The sequence below is a fragment of the Emys orbicularis genome, chromosome 1 (assembly GCF_028017835.1).
Source record: "Emys orbicularis isolate rEmyOrb1 chromosome 1, rEmyOrb1.hap1, whole genome shotgun sequence".
Taxonomy (NCBI): Eukaryota; Metazoa; Chordata; order Testudines; family Emydidae; genus Emys; species Emys orbicularis.
In genome coordinates this window covers 372,465,245-372,481,789 of record NC_088683.1, presented here as the reverse complement: position 1 = coordinate 372,481,789, position 16,545 = coordinate 372,465,245, and the positions used below count along the sequence as shown (strand labels likewise).

General features: G+C 43.0%; 1 protein-coding gene across 1 annotated transcript; it reads right to left on the bottom strand.

The window, feature by feature from the left end:
• Positions 1-4,084: 4,084 nt before the first annotated feature.
• LOC135884064 (olfactory receptor 52E8-like) lies at positions 4,085-11,443 on the bottom strand. The gene is made up of 3 exons (XM_065411360.1): positions 10,589-11,443; positions 8,893-8,895; positions 4,085-4,174 (listed from the first exon to the last, which is right to left on the bottom strand). The coding sequence occupies exons 1-3, from the start codon at positions 11,441-11,443 to the stop codon at positions 4,085-4,087; spliced, it is 948 nt and encodes a 315-aa protein (XP_065267432.1).
• Between the last annotated feature and the right edge of the window lie 5,102 nt (positions 11,444-16,545).

Here is a 16,545-nt window from a genome sequence, read left to right as displayed (position 1 = left end):
CATTTAACTTGCGCATTCCTTTCTCAAGAAGCTGACCAAATGCTTTACAAAGGCTACTTAGAAATCAAGCAAGAACACAGCCAATATTCATAACTTTGAATACAACGACACATGCATACAAATAGGATGAATAGATTCAGTAGGTCATAACCTTTACAGAGATATGTTACATGGTATATGTAGCGTAAAACATATTCCAGTTATGTCATATATACATTCAGAAGCATATTCCCATGAAGCCTTATGGGGTACACCGTCACAGCGAGAAGTGTGGGGAATGAGCAGGAAGAACTCATAATGCTGGTCAATGAACACAGCTATGACATAGCTGGCATCACAGAGACCTGGTGGGACAATACGCATGACTGGAATATTGGCATAGAAGGATACAGCTTGCTGAGGAAGGATAGGCAGGGGAAAAAGGGAGGAGATGTTGCCTTATATATTAAGACTGTATACACTTAGTTTGAGATTGAGATAGAAGTAGCAGACAGACTTGTTGATAGTCTCTGAGTAAGGATAAAAGCGGTAAAATATAACCAGGAAGAAGAGGTGAATGAGGAGTTTTTTTAAACAACTAACAAAAACATCTAAAGCACAGGACTTGGTGGTAATGGGGGATTTCAGCTACCCAGACATTTATTGGGAAAATAATTCTGCAGGGCACAGATTATCCAATAAGTTCTTGGAGACAATATTTTGTTCCAGAAGGTGGAGAAAGCTACTAGGGGAAAGGCTATGCTAGACTTGATTTTGACAAAGAAGGAGGAACTGATTGAGAATTTGAAAGTGGAAGGTAGTTTGGGGGAAGGTGATCATGAAATGATAGAGTTCATGATTCTAAGGAATGGTAGGAGGGAGAACAGCAAAATAAAGACAATGGATTTCAAGAAGGCGACTTTAGCAAACTCAGGGGAGTAGGTAGGTAAGATCTCATGGGAAGCAAGTCTAAGGGGAAAAACAATAGAAGACAGCTGGCAGGTTTTCCAGAGAGATATTAGTAAGGGCACAAGAGCAAACTATCCCACTGCATAGGAAAGACAGGAAGTATGGAAAGACACCACTCTGGCTTAACCAGGAGATCTCGAATGATCTAAAAATCAAAAAGAATCCTACAAAAAGTGGAAACAAGATTATAAATTACAAAGGAGGAATATAAACAAATAACACATGTATGTAGGGGCAAAATTAGAAAGGCCAAGGGACAAAACGAGATCAAATTAGCTAGGGACATAAAGGGTAACAAGAAAACATTTTACAAATCGATTAGAAGCTAGAGGAAGACCAAGGACAGGGTAGGCCTATTACTAAATGAAGAGGGAAAAACAATAACAGAAAATGTGAAAATGGCAGAAGTGCTTAATGATTTCTTTGTTTTGGTTTTCAGCAAGAAGGTTGCCATAGAGAATGCCAGTGAAAACGGGGTAGGTTCAGATGCTAAAATAGGGAAAGAACAAGTTAAAAGTTGCTTGGAAAAGTTAGATATCTTCAAGTCACCAGGGCCTGATGAAATGCATCCTAGAATACTCAAGGAACTGGCTGAGGAGATATCTGAGCCATTAGTTATTATTTTTGAAGAGTCATGGAAGACAGAAGAGATTTCAAAAGACTAGAAAAGAGCACATATAGTGCCTATCTATAAAAATGGATGTAAGGGCAACCCAGGCAATTACAGACCAGTCAGCTTAACTTCTGTACCAGATAAGATAATGGAGCAAATAATTAAGGAATCAATTTGCAAATATCTAGAGGATAATAAGGTGGTAAGTGATAGTCAGCGTGGATTTGTCAAGAACAAATCATGTCAAACCAACCTGATAGCTTTTTATGACAGGGTAACAAGTCTTGTGGATTGCGGGTAAGTGGTAGATGTGGTATATCTACACTTTAATAAGGTTTTTGATATAGTCTCACATGATCTTCTCATTAAGAAACTAGGGAAATACAACCTAGATGGAACTACTATAAAGTGGGTGCATAACTGGTCCGATAAGTGTTCCCAGAGAGTAGTTATAAATGGCTCACAGTCATGCTGGAGAGGCATAACATTTGGGGTTCCACAGGGAATCAGTTCTGGCTCTGGTTCTTTTCAATATCTTCATCAACGATTTAGATCATGGCATAGAGAGTACACTTATAAAGTTTGTGGATGATACCAAGCCAGGAGGGTTTGCAAGTACTTTGGGGGATAGGAGGAAAATTCAAAATGATCTGCACAAACTGGAGAAATGGTCTGAGGTAAAAAGGATGAAATTCAATAAGGACAAATGTAAAAGTAATCCATTTAGGTAGGAACAATCAGTTGCACAAATACAAAATGGGAAACAAATGATTAGGAAGGACTACTGCGGAAAGGGATCTGGGGTCATAGTGGACCACAAGCTAAATATGAGTCAACAGTGTAAAACTGTTGTAAAAAAAGCAAACATCATTCTGGGATGCATTAACAGGAGTGTTGTAAGCCAGACACAAGAAGTAATTCTTCCGCTCTACTCTGCGCTGATTAGACCTCAGCTGGAGTATTGTGTCCAGTTTTGTGCGCCACATTTCAGGAAAGATGTGGACAAATTGGAGAGAGTCCAGAGAAGAACAACAAAAATGATTGAAGGTATAGAAAAGATGACCTATGAGGGAAGATTGGAAAAAAAAGGGTTTGTTTAGTCTGGAAAAGAGAAGACTGAGAGGGGACATGATTACCATTTTCAAATACCAAAAAGGTTGTGACAAGGAGGAGGGAGAAAAATTGCTCTCCTTAAACTCTGATTGTAGGACCAGAAGCAATGGGCTGAAATTGCAGAAAGGGAGGTTTAGATTGGACATTAGGAAATAATTTCCTGTCAGGATATTTAAGCACTGGAATAAATTTCCTAAGAAGGATGTGAAATCTCCATCGTTGGAGATTTTAAAGAATAGGTTAGACAAACACCTGTCAGGGATGTTCTAGAAGGTTCTAGTCCTGCCATAAGTGCAGGGGACTGGACTTGATAACCTCTTGAGGTCCCTTCCAGTCTCTCTGGCTACTCCACTGCTGTACCTGAAATGCTGGTTTTGAATGTTTCCAGCCTCACATCATGCTTTTGTAACTCACAAATTGGAAGATTTCATAGCTTCACATACAATGATAGCATATACAACCCAGTGAAATATCAGTGTTTAGCAGATCAAGACATTTAGAATGATGCAAAGCATAATTCCATCACCATGGTGAATATGGGGTGCTTTGGGGTGAAAAGTGTCAAAGAGATTGTGAGTGTTTAACTCTGTCAGATATCTGCTCTCTCTGGTAAACTGCCAACAGAAGCTCGCAATTTTGCAGGTGCTCTGTCTGGCAGGAACCAAGAGATGAACATGGAAAGTCCCATGACACATGCACACAGAAGGTGCAAAGCTACCTGTTAGCAGTTATTGAGTGCTCAATAGCCCTGATAAGGCAACAGGTAGAATACAAAGGAAAACACAAATGGGGTGGAGAATTTAGCAAGATAATTAGAGAACATTTATTGGGCCAAGAGCAAGACCAGAACTGCCCACCTGGGTAGGGAGAGGGTTAATGCTTACAACAAAGGGAAATGCCTAACAAACATGTGGGCTCACTCCTTGGGATGTGGGGGAGGGGAACGAGTGATTCAGATATGCTTCTGCAGGCTAAGCTCCTGCTACAATAAACACACATCTCTAACTGAAGACTCCAGTCTCTGTGCATTCCTGTGTGTCCGTTGGTCATGTCTGAAGACATAGGATACCCTAATTGTTTGTCTGTCCATCGTGTCCAAAGGCATACCCCAACAGAGATGATCCAGCAAGTGATGGGGGAGGGGAGGGGAGGAGAGGAGCGAGTCACCAGGGTAGGGCCTTGGAGGAGGAGGGAGGAACCTCAGGGCAATTAGAAAAGGTGGCAGCCCAATTAGTTCTACATAGACCAAATGCCCAGTTTATCATCCTGACACAGCACAATAAGGTCAGCAAAGTATTTAATGTCTCTTTGACTATCCAGCAGGTAATTCAGGGAAGAGGGACCAGCTCCATGTCACTGACCAGCTCTGCATGGAGCTTAGTCTAAGAGCCAAAGAACCAGGAGAAAACTTTAGGTCCCTTTATGAGTAAAAAGCTGGAGCAGCCTGTTCCAGATCTGTTTGGTCCTTACTCCATAGATGATGGGGTTGAGCATGGGGGGCTGTGACGTTATTGACATAAATTGGGACCATATAGATCATTGTTGCAACCAAGGTCCTGTAGTGGCACCCAAATCTTGTATAAAGGGGGTCAAATGGGGTGTCTTAGACAAGGTTATGGATTACTGGTTATGATTATGCTGTCTATATGTGTGTGTCAGTTTTGTAGTTGAAGTTATGAATCTTGGCACTATACTGTCTGTATGGCAAACTTATGCTATGCTTCTGGGTGACATCCCAGACAAGCTGGGATTAGCTCTGCCTAGCCTCCTTGATGGCCCATTAAGGACCATCAGCTATACAATGGACCCATGGAGAGAAGGCAGATACGCCTTGTAACTCAGCAAAGTATGCAGGAACTGGCCCATATGACTCCAGACTCCATGTTGCTGTAATTTTCCACAGTAAGAACAAAGAGGTGTTCTTACACCTGGAAAAGACTATAAAAGGCTGATGCCTCATCTCCATTTGGTCTTCAATCCTGCTTCATACCTCTGGAGGAACTTTACTACAAGCTGAAGCTTTGAACAAAGGACTGAGGACCCATCCCAGTGGGGGTGTGTTCCAGAGACTTGATTTGAACCTGCAGTTTATTCCATCGCTGCTGCAAGCCTGAACCAAGAACTTTGCCATTACTGTATGTAATTGATTCCATTTAACCAATTCTAACTCTCATCTCTATCTTTTTCCCTTTTAAGAATAAACCTTTAGATTTTAGATTCTAAAGGATTGGTAACAGCGTGATTTGTGGGAAAGATCTGATTTGTATATTGACCTGGATCTGGGGCTTGGTCCTTTGGGATCGAGAGAACCCTTTTTGTGTATATTGGGATATTGGTTTTCATAACCATTTATCCCCATAACGAGCGGCACTGGTGGTGATACTGGGAAACTGGAGTGTCCAAGGAAATTGCTTGTGAGGTTGCGGTTAGCCAGTGGGGTGAGACCGAAGTCCTCTTAGTCTGGCTGGTTTGGTTGCCTTAGAGGTAGAGAAACCCCAGCCTTGGGCTGTAACTGCCCTGTTTTAGCAATTTGTCCTGAGTTGGCACTCTCAGTTGGGTCCCGCCAGAACCGCATTGTCACAGTGGCGTAGTCGTGCTTGGATCCACAGAACCAGGTCAATTAAGCTTTGGGTCAGAACCCCACGCTATCCAAATTTGAATTTCGGGATTGAGAGTTTTGTGGGTTAAAGAGCTGCTGCAATGGCTGAGCAAAGAGCATATGAGGGACTTGGCAAAAAAAGCCCTGGAAAATTTGTGCTCAGAAAAGAGGATAAGCTTTAGAAAGAAAGCTACAAAGGAAGAACTGAGAAATCTGTTAATAGCCAGTGATCAGGGGGCGAGAGCACAGCCCTTACCTGAGGCTACAGAAGATGCAGAAAAAATTAGAGTGCAAAAGGCAACAAGTAAACTGCAACTTGAGCATGAACAGAAGCTAGCAGATCTTCGATTGCTGGAGAAGCAAAAAATAGCAGAATTAGAAGAGAGATCTCGTAAGGGGCGTCTAGAGCTGCTCGCTGCTGAACAGGAGACCCGCAAGATGGAACAGGAGACTCACAAGATGGAACAGGAGATGGCCAGACTTCAGCTCCAAGTAATGGAAGAGCGGAGAAAGTCATCCCCACCTGGTACTCCACTTCCCCCCCGCCATGAGAAAAACTGGGAAAGGATGTGTCCCATTTACAACGATACTGAGGATATAGAGGAGTTTTTGTCTACCTTTGAACGCCTCTGCAGTCTCTACCAGATCCCCGAGGGTCAGCGAATGCCTATCCTGCTGACCAGACTGACTGGAAAAGCCAGGGAGGTATTTAATGAATTGGGGGAAGAAGAAGCCTTGGATTATGAGCGGTTTAAGGATTCTGTGTTAAGGCGGTTCAGGGTTACTCCTGAATCCTACAGAGTTAAGTTTAGAAAGTTTAAGATGTCTAATGATTGTACTTTTGTAGAATGTGCTCATAAGCTGATGGGTTTTGTTAAAAAGTGGGTTATGGGAGCCAAGGCACATGGGAATTTTGAAAAACTGCTGGATTTAATAATTTTGGAACAGTTCTTAGACATTGTGCCTGACCATGTGAGAGCAGCTGTGTGTGACAGGGACCCCGAGTCGGTCCTACGGGCAGCAGAGATTGCAGATGCCCACACCCAAAACAGGGCTCGGGAAGGGTGTAAAACCCCGGGGAAAACTAATCCCCATTCTCCCCAGTTCAAAAGGAGGGAAGGATTTAAAAGCAAACCTGACTCTCCTAAAGGAGTTCAAGGGGGCCCGGAGGGTAGGAACTCACATCCCAGGACGGAACAGGTTACATGCTATCACTGTGGTATGCTGGGCCACATGAGACCAGACTGCCCAACCCTGAAGGGCAGCCCAAAACCAGCAACCCCAAATGCCACGGCAAATGCTAACCCTGTTGTTGTAGACTCACAGGCAAGCTACACAGAGCCCAGCTCTATTGCCCTGTATGCAAATGCTGTTTCTGTGGTCTCTGAAGAATTTGACCTTAAAACTCACATTAAAGCTAAATATGGGGGAAATAATGCAGAGTTTATTGGCAGTGCAGAAGTGAATGGAGTAAGGTGTATGGCATGGAGGGACACCGCAGCAGATATTACTCTGGTTAAAGCAAGTCTTGTCAGGAAGGAAGATTATTTTCCAGGTGAAGATGTAACTGTTGTAGCCTTCTCTGAGTATTTTGTCAGGGTGCCTTTGGCTAAAATCCACCTGAAATGGGAGGGATTTGAGGGCACCATGGTTGTGGGAGTAAAAGACACAATCCCTAAGGATATTATGATTGGAAATGATATTAAAGCTATGGTCAGTCAAGTTAATGCAAACCAGGCACAGGAGAGGATTGATCCTAAGGTTGTGTCTATAGAGGGTTTCTCCAAAAGTTTGTCTTTGGGAAGTAGCTGTTTGGCTGTGAATGAAGTTTCTGAATGTCTATCTAATGTCTCAGAAGTAAATCTGGAATTAGATCAAGCGAAGGGAGAGGAGAAGAAGGAGGTTTTGGAGGAGCCTAGGCAGTCTTGCGAGCTGATGGCTTTATCTAGTCAGCAGTTTGGGAAGGCAAGGAGAGTGGAAGATGAGTGTCCCTATCCCTTACCTGTGTCCTGTGTGAAGAATAGGGATAATGAAGGGAATGTGCCTGTGTCTGTCAGGGGTATTGACTTGCCTATGGAGGAAGCTACCCCAGTCTCCAAGCAGTTGTCTGGGAACAGCCCTGTGGGCTGGGACGAGGAAAATGAAATCCCAAACTGTATGTCTAGTAAAGGAAAATGTGTCTCCAGCTCTTCTTTGTCTGTGGAGCAGACAGAAGGTGCCTTTCAGCCTGTGATGGTTGAGAGTAATTCAGTTGTCTCAGAGATGGTTCTGGATTCAACTAAAGCCCAGGAAGGGAGTGGTCCTAAGTCTGTGTCTGCTGGGGAGAATGGCACTGTAACTAGGTTGCATCCAGTTAGTGTCTTAGCAAAATCCCAGAGACCAGACAATTCTGGTGCTTGTATTTTGCCAGTTGCTTGTGTGTGGTTGGAGAAGGGTGTAACAACTCTGTCTGATCAGGGTGATACCCTAGCCAGGGCACAAGGAGAGCGAAAAGGTAATTTGGTTGTGGTACCTACTGACAGTTTAACAACTTGTAGCAAAAAGGAAAAAATTCCTACACTTGCGTGTGGCAAAGGAAAGAAGGATGCTTCTGACCTTTCATCTAGTGAGTCTAGGGGTTTGCCTGAAAGGGGATTGTGTAGAAATTGGCCTGGTGGGCCAAAGGTGATCCTGGATGTGAGTAAGACCGAGACAGAGTCTGTTGTTGCTCAGGGAAGTGTTCCTTTAGAGCAAGCCCTAGGTGAAGAGGGTAAGGGCAGAATTTCTGTGAGGGGTGAATTGCTGCTTAGAAAAGCTCCTGGGGAAAGGAATCCTCATGGTAATCTGTGCAAGCAGTTCCCTGCAACTGAGGGGTGTGAGAGTGATGTAATCAAGGAAGTTTCAGTTCCTAGCAGCTGGAAGTTGTCTGTTGTGAATGGATCCACTGACTGTCCTTTTGAAAGATCCAGTGTGGGTAGCTTTGAGAAGGTCTCAGAGGAAGTAAAAGTTGTTAAGGAATTGAGGCAGCCCTATGACCAAGTGGCTGTGTGGGGCCAACTTGTTGGAAAGACAATGGTGTTGGAACAGGAATGTCTCCATTCTGATTTTTTCAATGAGCAGTTTGTGCTTCAGGGTCTGAGAACAGATTTGGTTACTGATGTGACAGAGCAGAGCAGTTTTATGGCTAAAGGCTTGAGGATGCAGGGGAGAGCAAGCAAACTCTCACCCTCAGACTCTTTAGATTTGTGTGGTATCTCTTTAAGACAGAGTCCAGCCTTGGAAATGATAGCAGTTACGAATATGAAAACTGATGGACTGGCTCCTGTCTGTGGTAATGCAAATTACTTGCCTGGCTGGGAGAGGAAGGACTTGCTAATAGCTGTCAGCACAGAGAGCCCACCCCATCAGCCAGGGAATTCTGTTAAGCAAGAGAAATCAGGGTTTGATCCTGCAGGACAAGGAGGAAAGAGAAAACTGAATTTGGCAAAGGGAAGCCACAGGCTAACCCTAGAATGCCCAAACTCCAGTGGTATTGAGCCAAAGATGGGGCATGACAAACATGATTGTAAATGGACATTCGCAATGAATTTGTTGTTATTGCTGATGGCAATTTTTGTAACACATGTGTTGCTATTACCACAAACTGTAAAAGTGTACAATGCGCATAATCTTTTGGAGAATCCCTTGTACATGTTAAAAGGAATACCTGAGAACACAATTTATGTTAAAAGGCCTTGTTATGCTGATGTTTCACAGTTAATGCCTGTAAACAATATTGGAACTTTTCACAGGGGAAAAGACATTCCAGACCTAATGTGCTGTATGAAAAGGAAAACTGAGGCACAATACCATATTGCTTTCAGGGATAAATGCCAAGATTCCTGTACTATGAAGAACATTAATATCTGCATTTATTTGATGTTAATTGGGTTCCAAACATTTGCCCGAGCATGTATGAATAAAGTAGCTGTTTTCTTTAGCTCTTGGCAAGATCGCATGAGACATACAGGAACCATACTGCGAGAGCAGATCCAATCCACTATTGTTCTAACTAAGTTTTACCTTGAGTTTGTAAAGAGGTTCAGTCATGTTGTTGAACATGACTTTGATAAACCATTTCTGTTATACACTGGTACGGCTTCTATCCCAATACTAGCTGTAGTGAGACAGAACCCAGGATGGGGAGCTCTTGGGATGCAGTCAGTGATGTTTGTGTCATCCCTTCCTGCATCCATTTTGCGTCGGGGGTGTGACGTTATTGACATAAATTGGGACCATATAGATCATTGTTGCAACCAAGGTCCTGTAGTGGCACCCAAATCTTGTATAAAGGGGGTCAAATGGGGTGTCTTAGACAAGATCAGGGTTTACTGGTTATGATTATGCTGTCTATATGTGTGTATCAGTTTTGTAGTTGAAGTTATGAATCTTGGCACTATACGGTCTGTATGGCAAATTTATGCTATGCTTCTGGGTGACATCCCAGACAAGCTGGGATTAGCTCTGCCTAGCCTCCTTGATGGCCCATTAAGGACCATCAGCTATACAATGGACCCATGGAGAGAAGGCAGATACGCCTTGTAACTCAGTAAAGTATGCAGGAACTGGCCCATATGACTCCAGACTCCATGTTGCTGTAATTTTCCACAGTAAGAACAAAGAGGTGTTCTTACACCTGGAAAAGACTATAAAAGGCTGATGCCTCATCTCCATTTGGTCTTCAATCCTGCTTCATACCTCTGGAGGAACTTTACTACAAGCTGAAGCTTTGAACAAAGGACTGAGGACCCATCCCAGTGGGGGTGTGTTCCAGAGACTTGATTTGAACCTGCAGTTTATTCCATCGCTGCTGCAAGCCTGAACCAAGAACTTTGCCATTACTGTATGTAATTGATTCCATTTAACCAATTCTAACTCTCATCTCTATCTTTTTCCCTTTTAAGAATAAACCTTTAGATTTTAGATTCTAAAGGATTGGTAACAGCGTGATTTGTGGGAAAGATCTGATTTGTATATTGACCTGGATCTGGGGCTTGGTCCTTTGGGATCGAGAGAACCCTTTTTGTGTATATTGGGATATTGGTTTTCATAACCATTTATCCCCATAACGAGCGGCACTGGTGGTGATACTGGGAAACTGGAGTGTCCAAGGAAATTGCTTGTGAGGTTGCGGTTAGCCAGTGGGGTGAGACCGAAGTCCTCTTAGTCTGGCTGGTTTGGTTGCCTTAGAGGTAGAGAAACCCCAGCCTTGGGCTGTAACTGCCCTGTTTTAGCAATTTGTCCTGAGTTGGCACTCTCAGTTGGGTCCCGCCAGAACCGCATTGTCACAGGGGCACAAGGAGGTAAACATTGGCAATGAGAATGTGGAAGTGCAGGGGCACATTGTGGCCAAACCGGTGTGTGAGGAAGGAGAAGAGACCTGGGATGTAAAAGGCTAAGATGACACAGAGGTGGGAGATGCAGGTCCCAAAAGTCTTGAGCCGGGCGTCCTTTGTGGGGAGGATGGAGATGGCCCTGAGGATCTGGAGATAGGACACAACAATAAAAAAACCATCCAGACCGATCACAGAGAATACCACAAAGAGACCATAGTAACTACTGATGCGGATGTCGGCACAGGCCAGATTCACCACGGCCATGTGTTCGCAGTACGTGTGGGGAATGATGTTGGTTCTACAATATGGCCACCGTCTGGCAAGGACAGGATGGGGCAGTATGAGCATGATGCCACGCAGCACCACGGCCAGGCCAATCTTTGCCACCACAGGGTTTGTCAGGATGGTGGAATGTCTCAGGGGATCGCAGATGGCCACATAACGATCGAAAGCCATGGCCACGAAAATCCCAGACTCCATTGCTGAAAAGCAGTGAAAGAAGTACATCTGGGTGAGGCAGGCACTGAAATCGATCTCCCTGGAACTGAACCAGAAGATGCTCAGCATTTTGGGCAGGGTGGACGTGGACACGACCAGGTCAGTGGTGGCCAGCATGCAGAGGAAATAGTACATGGGTCCATGGAGGCTTGGCTCCCTCTTCACGATGAACAGGATAGCGAAGTTCCCGAAGATGGCTACGGCATACATGGTGAAGAAGGGGATGGAGATCCAGACATGGGCTGCCTCCAGGCCTGGAATGCCCAGCAGGATGAAGGTGGAGGGGTTGGTGAAGTCAGTTGTGTTGGAATCTGACATGGAGTAGGGGAGAAGGTGTCCAACTCTGAGGTAGAACGGTGTCTCCTCTATGTACCACATGTTCTCCTGACTTCCTGTATGTGCCCAGGCTCTAGGGTGATGGTCGCAGTACAAATGCCTGGACAGAGAGACAATGTTAATATGAGAAACTACATGTACAACTGGAGGATGCTTTCATGGGTGAATCAGATTAGTCACTCTTTACACAGTGAAAAATTACATTTTCATTATTTGGATAAATGAATTATGGATAACTAACCCTACTAATACCAATTCTATATTTGATGGTGCCCCATGCATCAATAATTCCTACACATCATCTTATAGCAAACCTTAATAGGCACCAGCAGGAAACATGAGTGTCAATATTGGTCATATCTCATTGTTTGTTAATGCAATGAAACCCATTCACCCAGTTACTCAAAATCTGGGAGTGGAAAAAAACCAAACCTTTGACCAACCATGTGCCAGGGGGAAAGATCTCAACTGGAACACTCCTATGGGAAAAAGACCTGGGTGTCATTGATAACAGCTGCACAGAATCACCTGCTCATTCACAGCAGTGATGAAAAACAAAGACAATGTTTGGATGCCTAGTGAATCGGATGGAGAATAACCTGCTCTGGACATGCACTCAATTTTGGTCACCCTGTCTCTATAAAGAATATAGCAGATAAAAATGGGATATGTGAGACAGGCTGTGAGAATCATGGAGCCTGACATATGTAGACAGAGTGAAAAGTCTGGGACTGTTTAGTTTAGAGAAGAGACAAATAAGGGGACATATGATAGAGGAGAGGAAAATAAAGAATGGAACTGATCACATTCCAATGGACAAACAGAGAACAGCTCCCAACCTGTAATATCTATGAAAACCAGGTTTAGTGGCAAAGTGAAGGCAGCAATTATGGAGAACAAAAGCAATATAGAACTAAGTTGAAAAGGGAAAAATTTCAAGGAATACAGATACAAAGTTAAAAAAATTGATAAAGGATGTTAAAGACATCAGGGAAAAGTCCATGCTTGGAAAGGCTAACGCTCAAAAAAGGAGGTTATTAAGTATATTAAAAACAAAAAAATCCTAGAAAAGGTTAAGGTGAATTCCTACAGGCAGAAATGAAAGTTGTTATTGTTGCATAAAAGGTAGATGTGTTCAAGAAATAGTTTTGTTCTGCATTTGGAAAGAAGGACTATGTGATAATCATATCAAAGTGATACTACATTAGCAGTCAAGGAGGATGTTAAACAGCAACCACCGTAGAACCTTAGCGTTATGAACACCAGAGTAATGAACTGACTGATCCACCACACATCTAATTTATAACCAGAAGTACAGAATTAGGCAGCAGCAGAGCCAAAAAAACCGGTATGGGATTAGTTAAAAAAAGGCTAGGAATATAATTGCCGGTCAACCATAGGGTTTACAAAAAAAAAGTGGTCTTTTCAAATACATCCAATTTCATTGCAGATTTAGATGAAATCTTGAAAAACTTCCTAACTGTAAGGATAGGAAGATAATGGAAAAGACACCTTGGGAAATAGTGGAAGCTCCTTCGCTAGAGGTTGTCCAAAGAAGGCTTAATCTGTCTTGGGTGGTTTAGATGCAACATATTTATAACCAGGTGGAAGAGGTGGATGAGGCTTTTTTTAAGCAACTAACAAAATCATCCAAAGCCCAAGATTTGGTGGTGATGGGGGACTTCAACTATCCGGATATATGTTGGGAAAATAACACAGTGGGGCACAGACTATCCAACAAATTCTTGGAATGCATTGCAGACAACTTTTTATTTCAGAAGGTTGAAAAAGCTACTAGGGGGGAAGCTGTTCTAGACTTGATTTTAACAAATAGGGAGGAACTCATTGAGAATTTGAAAGTAGAAGGCAGCTTGGGTGAAAGTGATCATGAAATCATAGTGTTTGCTATTCTAAGGAAGGGTAGAAGGGAGAACAGCAAAATAGAGACAATGGATTTCAGGAAGGCAGATTTTGGTAAGCTCAGAGAGCTGATAGGTAAGGTCCCATGGGAATCAAGACTGAGGGGAAAAACAACTGAGGAGAGTTGGCAGTTTTTAAAAGGGACACTATTAAGGGCCCAAAAGCAAGCTATTCCGCTGGTTAGGAAAGATAGAAAATGTGGAAAAAGACCACCTTGGCTTAACCACGAGATCTTGCATGATCTAAAAAATAAAACGGAGTCATATAAAAAATGGAAACTAGGACAGATTACAAAAGATGAATATAGGCAAACAACACAGGAATGCAGGGGCAAGATTAGAAAGGCAAAGGCATAAAATGAGCTCAAACTAGCTACAGGAATAAAGGGAAACAAGAAGACTTTTTATCAATACATTAGAAGCAAGAGGAAGACCAAAGCCAGGGTAGGCCCACTGCTTAGTGAAGAGGGAGAAACAGTAACAGGAAACTTGGAAATGGCAGAGATGCTTAATGACTTCTTTTTTTTGGTCTTCACCGAGAAGTCTGAAGGAATGCCTAACATAGTGAATGCTAATGGGAAGGGGGTAGGTTTTGCAGATAAAATAAAAAAAGAACAAGTTAAAAATCACTTAGAAAAGTTAGATGCCTGCAAGTCACCAGGGCCTGATGAAATGCATCCTAGAATACTCAAGGAGCTAATAGAGGAGGTATCTGAGCCTCTAGCTATTATCTTTGGAAAATCATGGGAGACGGGAGAGATTCCAGAAGACTGGAAAAGGGCAAATATAGTGCCCATCTATAAGAAGGGAAATAAAAACAACCCAGGAAACTACAGACCAGTTAGTTTAACTTCTGTGCCAGGGAAGATAATGGAGCAAGTAATTAAGGAAATCATCTGCAAACACTTGGAAGGGGGTAAGGTGATAGGGAACAGCCAGCATGGATTTGTAAAGAACAAATCATGTCAAACCAATCTGATAGATTTCTTTGATAGGATAACGAGCCTTGTGGATAAGGGTTAAGCTGTGGATGTGGTATACCTAGACTTTAGTAAGGCATTTGATACGGTCTCGCATGATATTCTTATCGATAAACTAGGCTAATACAATTTAGATGGGGCTACTATAAGGTGGGTGCATAACTGGCTGGATAACCATACTCAGAGAGTTGTTATTAATGGTTCCCAATCCTGCTGGAAAGGCATAACGAGTGGGGTACCCCAGGGGTCTGTTTTGGGACCGGCTCTGTTCAATATCTTCATTAACGACTTAGATATTGGCATAGAAAGTACGCTTATTAAGTTTGCGGATGATACCAAACTGGGAGGGATTGCAACTGCTTTGGAGGACAGGGTCACAATTCAAAATGATCTGGACAAATTGGAGAAATGGTCTGAGGTAAACAGGATGAAGTTTAACAAAGACAAATGCAAAGTGCTCCACTTAGGAAGAAAAAATCAGTTTCACACATACAGAATGGGAAGAGACTGTCTAGGAAGGAGTACGGCAGAAAGGGATCTAGGGGTTATAGTGGACCACAAACTAAATATGAGTCAACAGTGTGATGCTGTTGCAAAAAAAGCAAACATGATTCTGGGATGTATTAACAGGTGTGTTGTGAGCAAGACACGAGAAGTCATTCTTCCGCTCTACTCTGCTCTGGTTAGGCCTCAGCTGGAGTACTGTGTCCAGTTCTGGGCACCGCATTTCAAGAAAGATGTGGAGAAATTGGAAAGGGTCCAGAGAAGAGCAACAAGAATGATTAAAGGTCTTGAGAACATGACCTATGAAGGAAGGCTGAAAGAATTGGGTTTGTTTAGTTTGGAAAAGAGAAGACTGAGAGGGGACATGATAGCAGTTTTCAGGTATTTAAAAGGGTGTCATAAGGAGGAGGGAGAAAACTTGTTCACCTTAGCCTCTAAGGATAGAACAAGAAGCAATGGGTTTAAACTGCAGCAAGGGAGGTCTAGGTTGGACATTAGGAAAAAGTTCCTAACTGTCAGGGTGGTGAAACACTGGAATAAATTGCCTAGGGAGGTTGTGGAATCTCCATCTCTGGAGATATTTAAGAGTAGGTTAGATAAATGTCTATCAGGGATGGTCTAGACAGTAGTTGGTCCTGCCATGCGGGCAGGGGACTGGACTCGATGACCTCTCGAGGTCCCTTCCAGTCCTAGAATCTATGAATCTATGAATCTATATCCTAAATCTTGACCCTTGCAATCCCTTCTCATGCTGTGGTTCTATGATTCAATGATGTATATTCCTACTGTAGACAAGATCTTAGTCAAACACAAGTCACTGGGCTCAATATCACGGTAACTGGTTGAAATTTAATGCCCTGTGTTATACAGGAGGTCAGACTGGATGATTTAATGATCCCTGCTGACCTTGAACCCTATTTATTCAATTTCACAACACAGGAACAAGGGACCATTCAATTACATTGAAAGTCTGAACATATAACATCAAGAAAAGCAAACACCTTGTATAATCAAGCTGGCCTGTGGAACTCTTGCTACAGACATTATTGTAGCAAAGAGCTTAGTTGAATGGGATTCTGAAATGGACCAGCCATTGTAAGTGGCACTGGTGGCGTCTCCTTCTGTTTGGGCTGACAACTTCATAAGAAGACCTCATTTTTATAAGTTTGCCAAACTTTATAAGAAAATAAGAATGGCCATATTGAGTCAGATCAAAGGTCCATCTAGCCCAGTATCCTGTCTTCCGACAGTGGCCAGTGCTAGGTGCCCCAGAGGGAATGAACAGAACAGGGAATCATCAAGTGATCCATCCCCTGTCGCTCATTCCCAGCTTCTTGCAAACACAGGCTAGGAACACCATTCCTGCTCATCTTGGTTAATAGCCATTGATAGACCTATCCCCCATGAATTTATCTAGTTCTCTTTTGAACCCTGCTATGGTCTTGGCCTTCACAACATCCTCTGGCAAGGACTTCCCCAGGTTGACTGTACGTTGTGTGAAGAAATACTTGCTTTTATTTGTTTTAAACCTGCTGCCTATTAATTTCATTTGGTGACCCCTAGTTCTTGTGTTATGAGAAGTAGTAAACAACACTTCCTTATCTACTTTCTCTACACCAGTCATGATTTTATAAACCTCAATCATATCTCCCCTTAACTGTCTCTTTTCCAAGCTGAAAAG

Excerpts from the sequence above, each read along its gene's own strand:
- LOC135884064 (XM_065411360.1), bottom strand. The coding sequence starts at position 11,443 with ATGTCAGATTCCAACACAACTGACTTCACCAACCCCTCCACCTTCATC.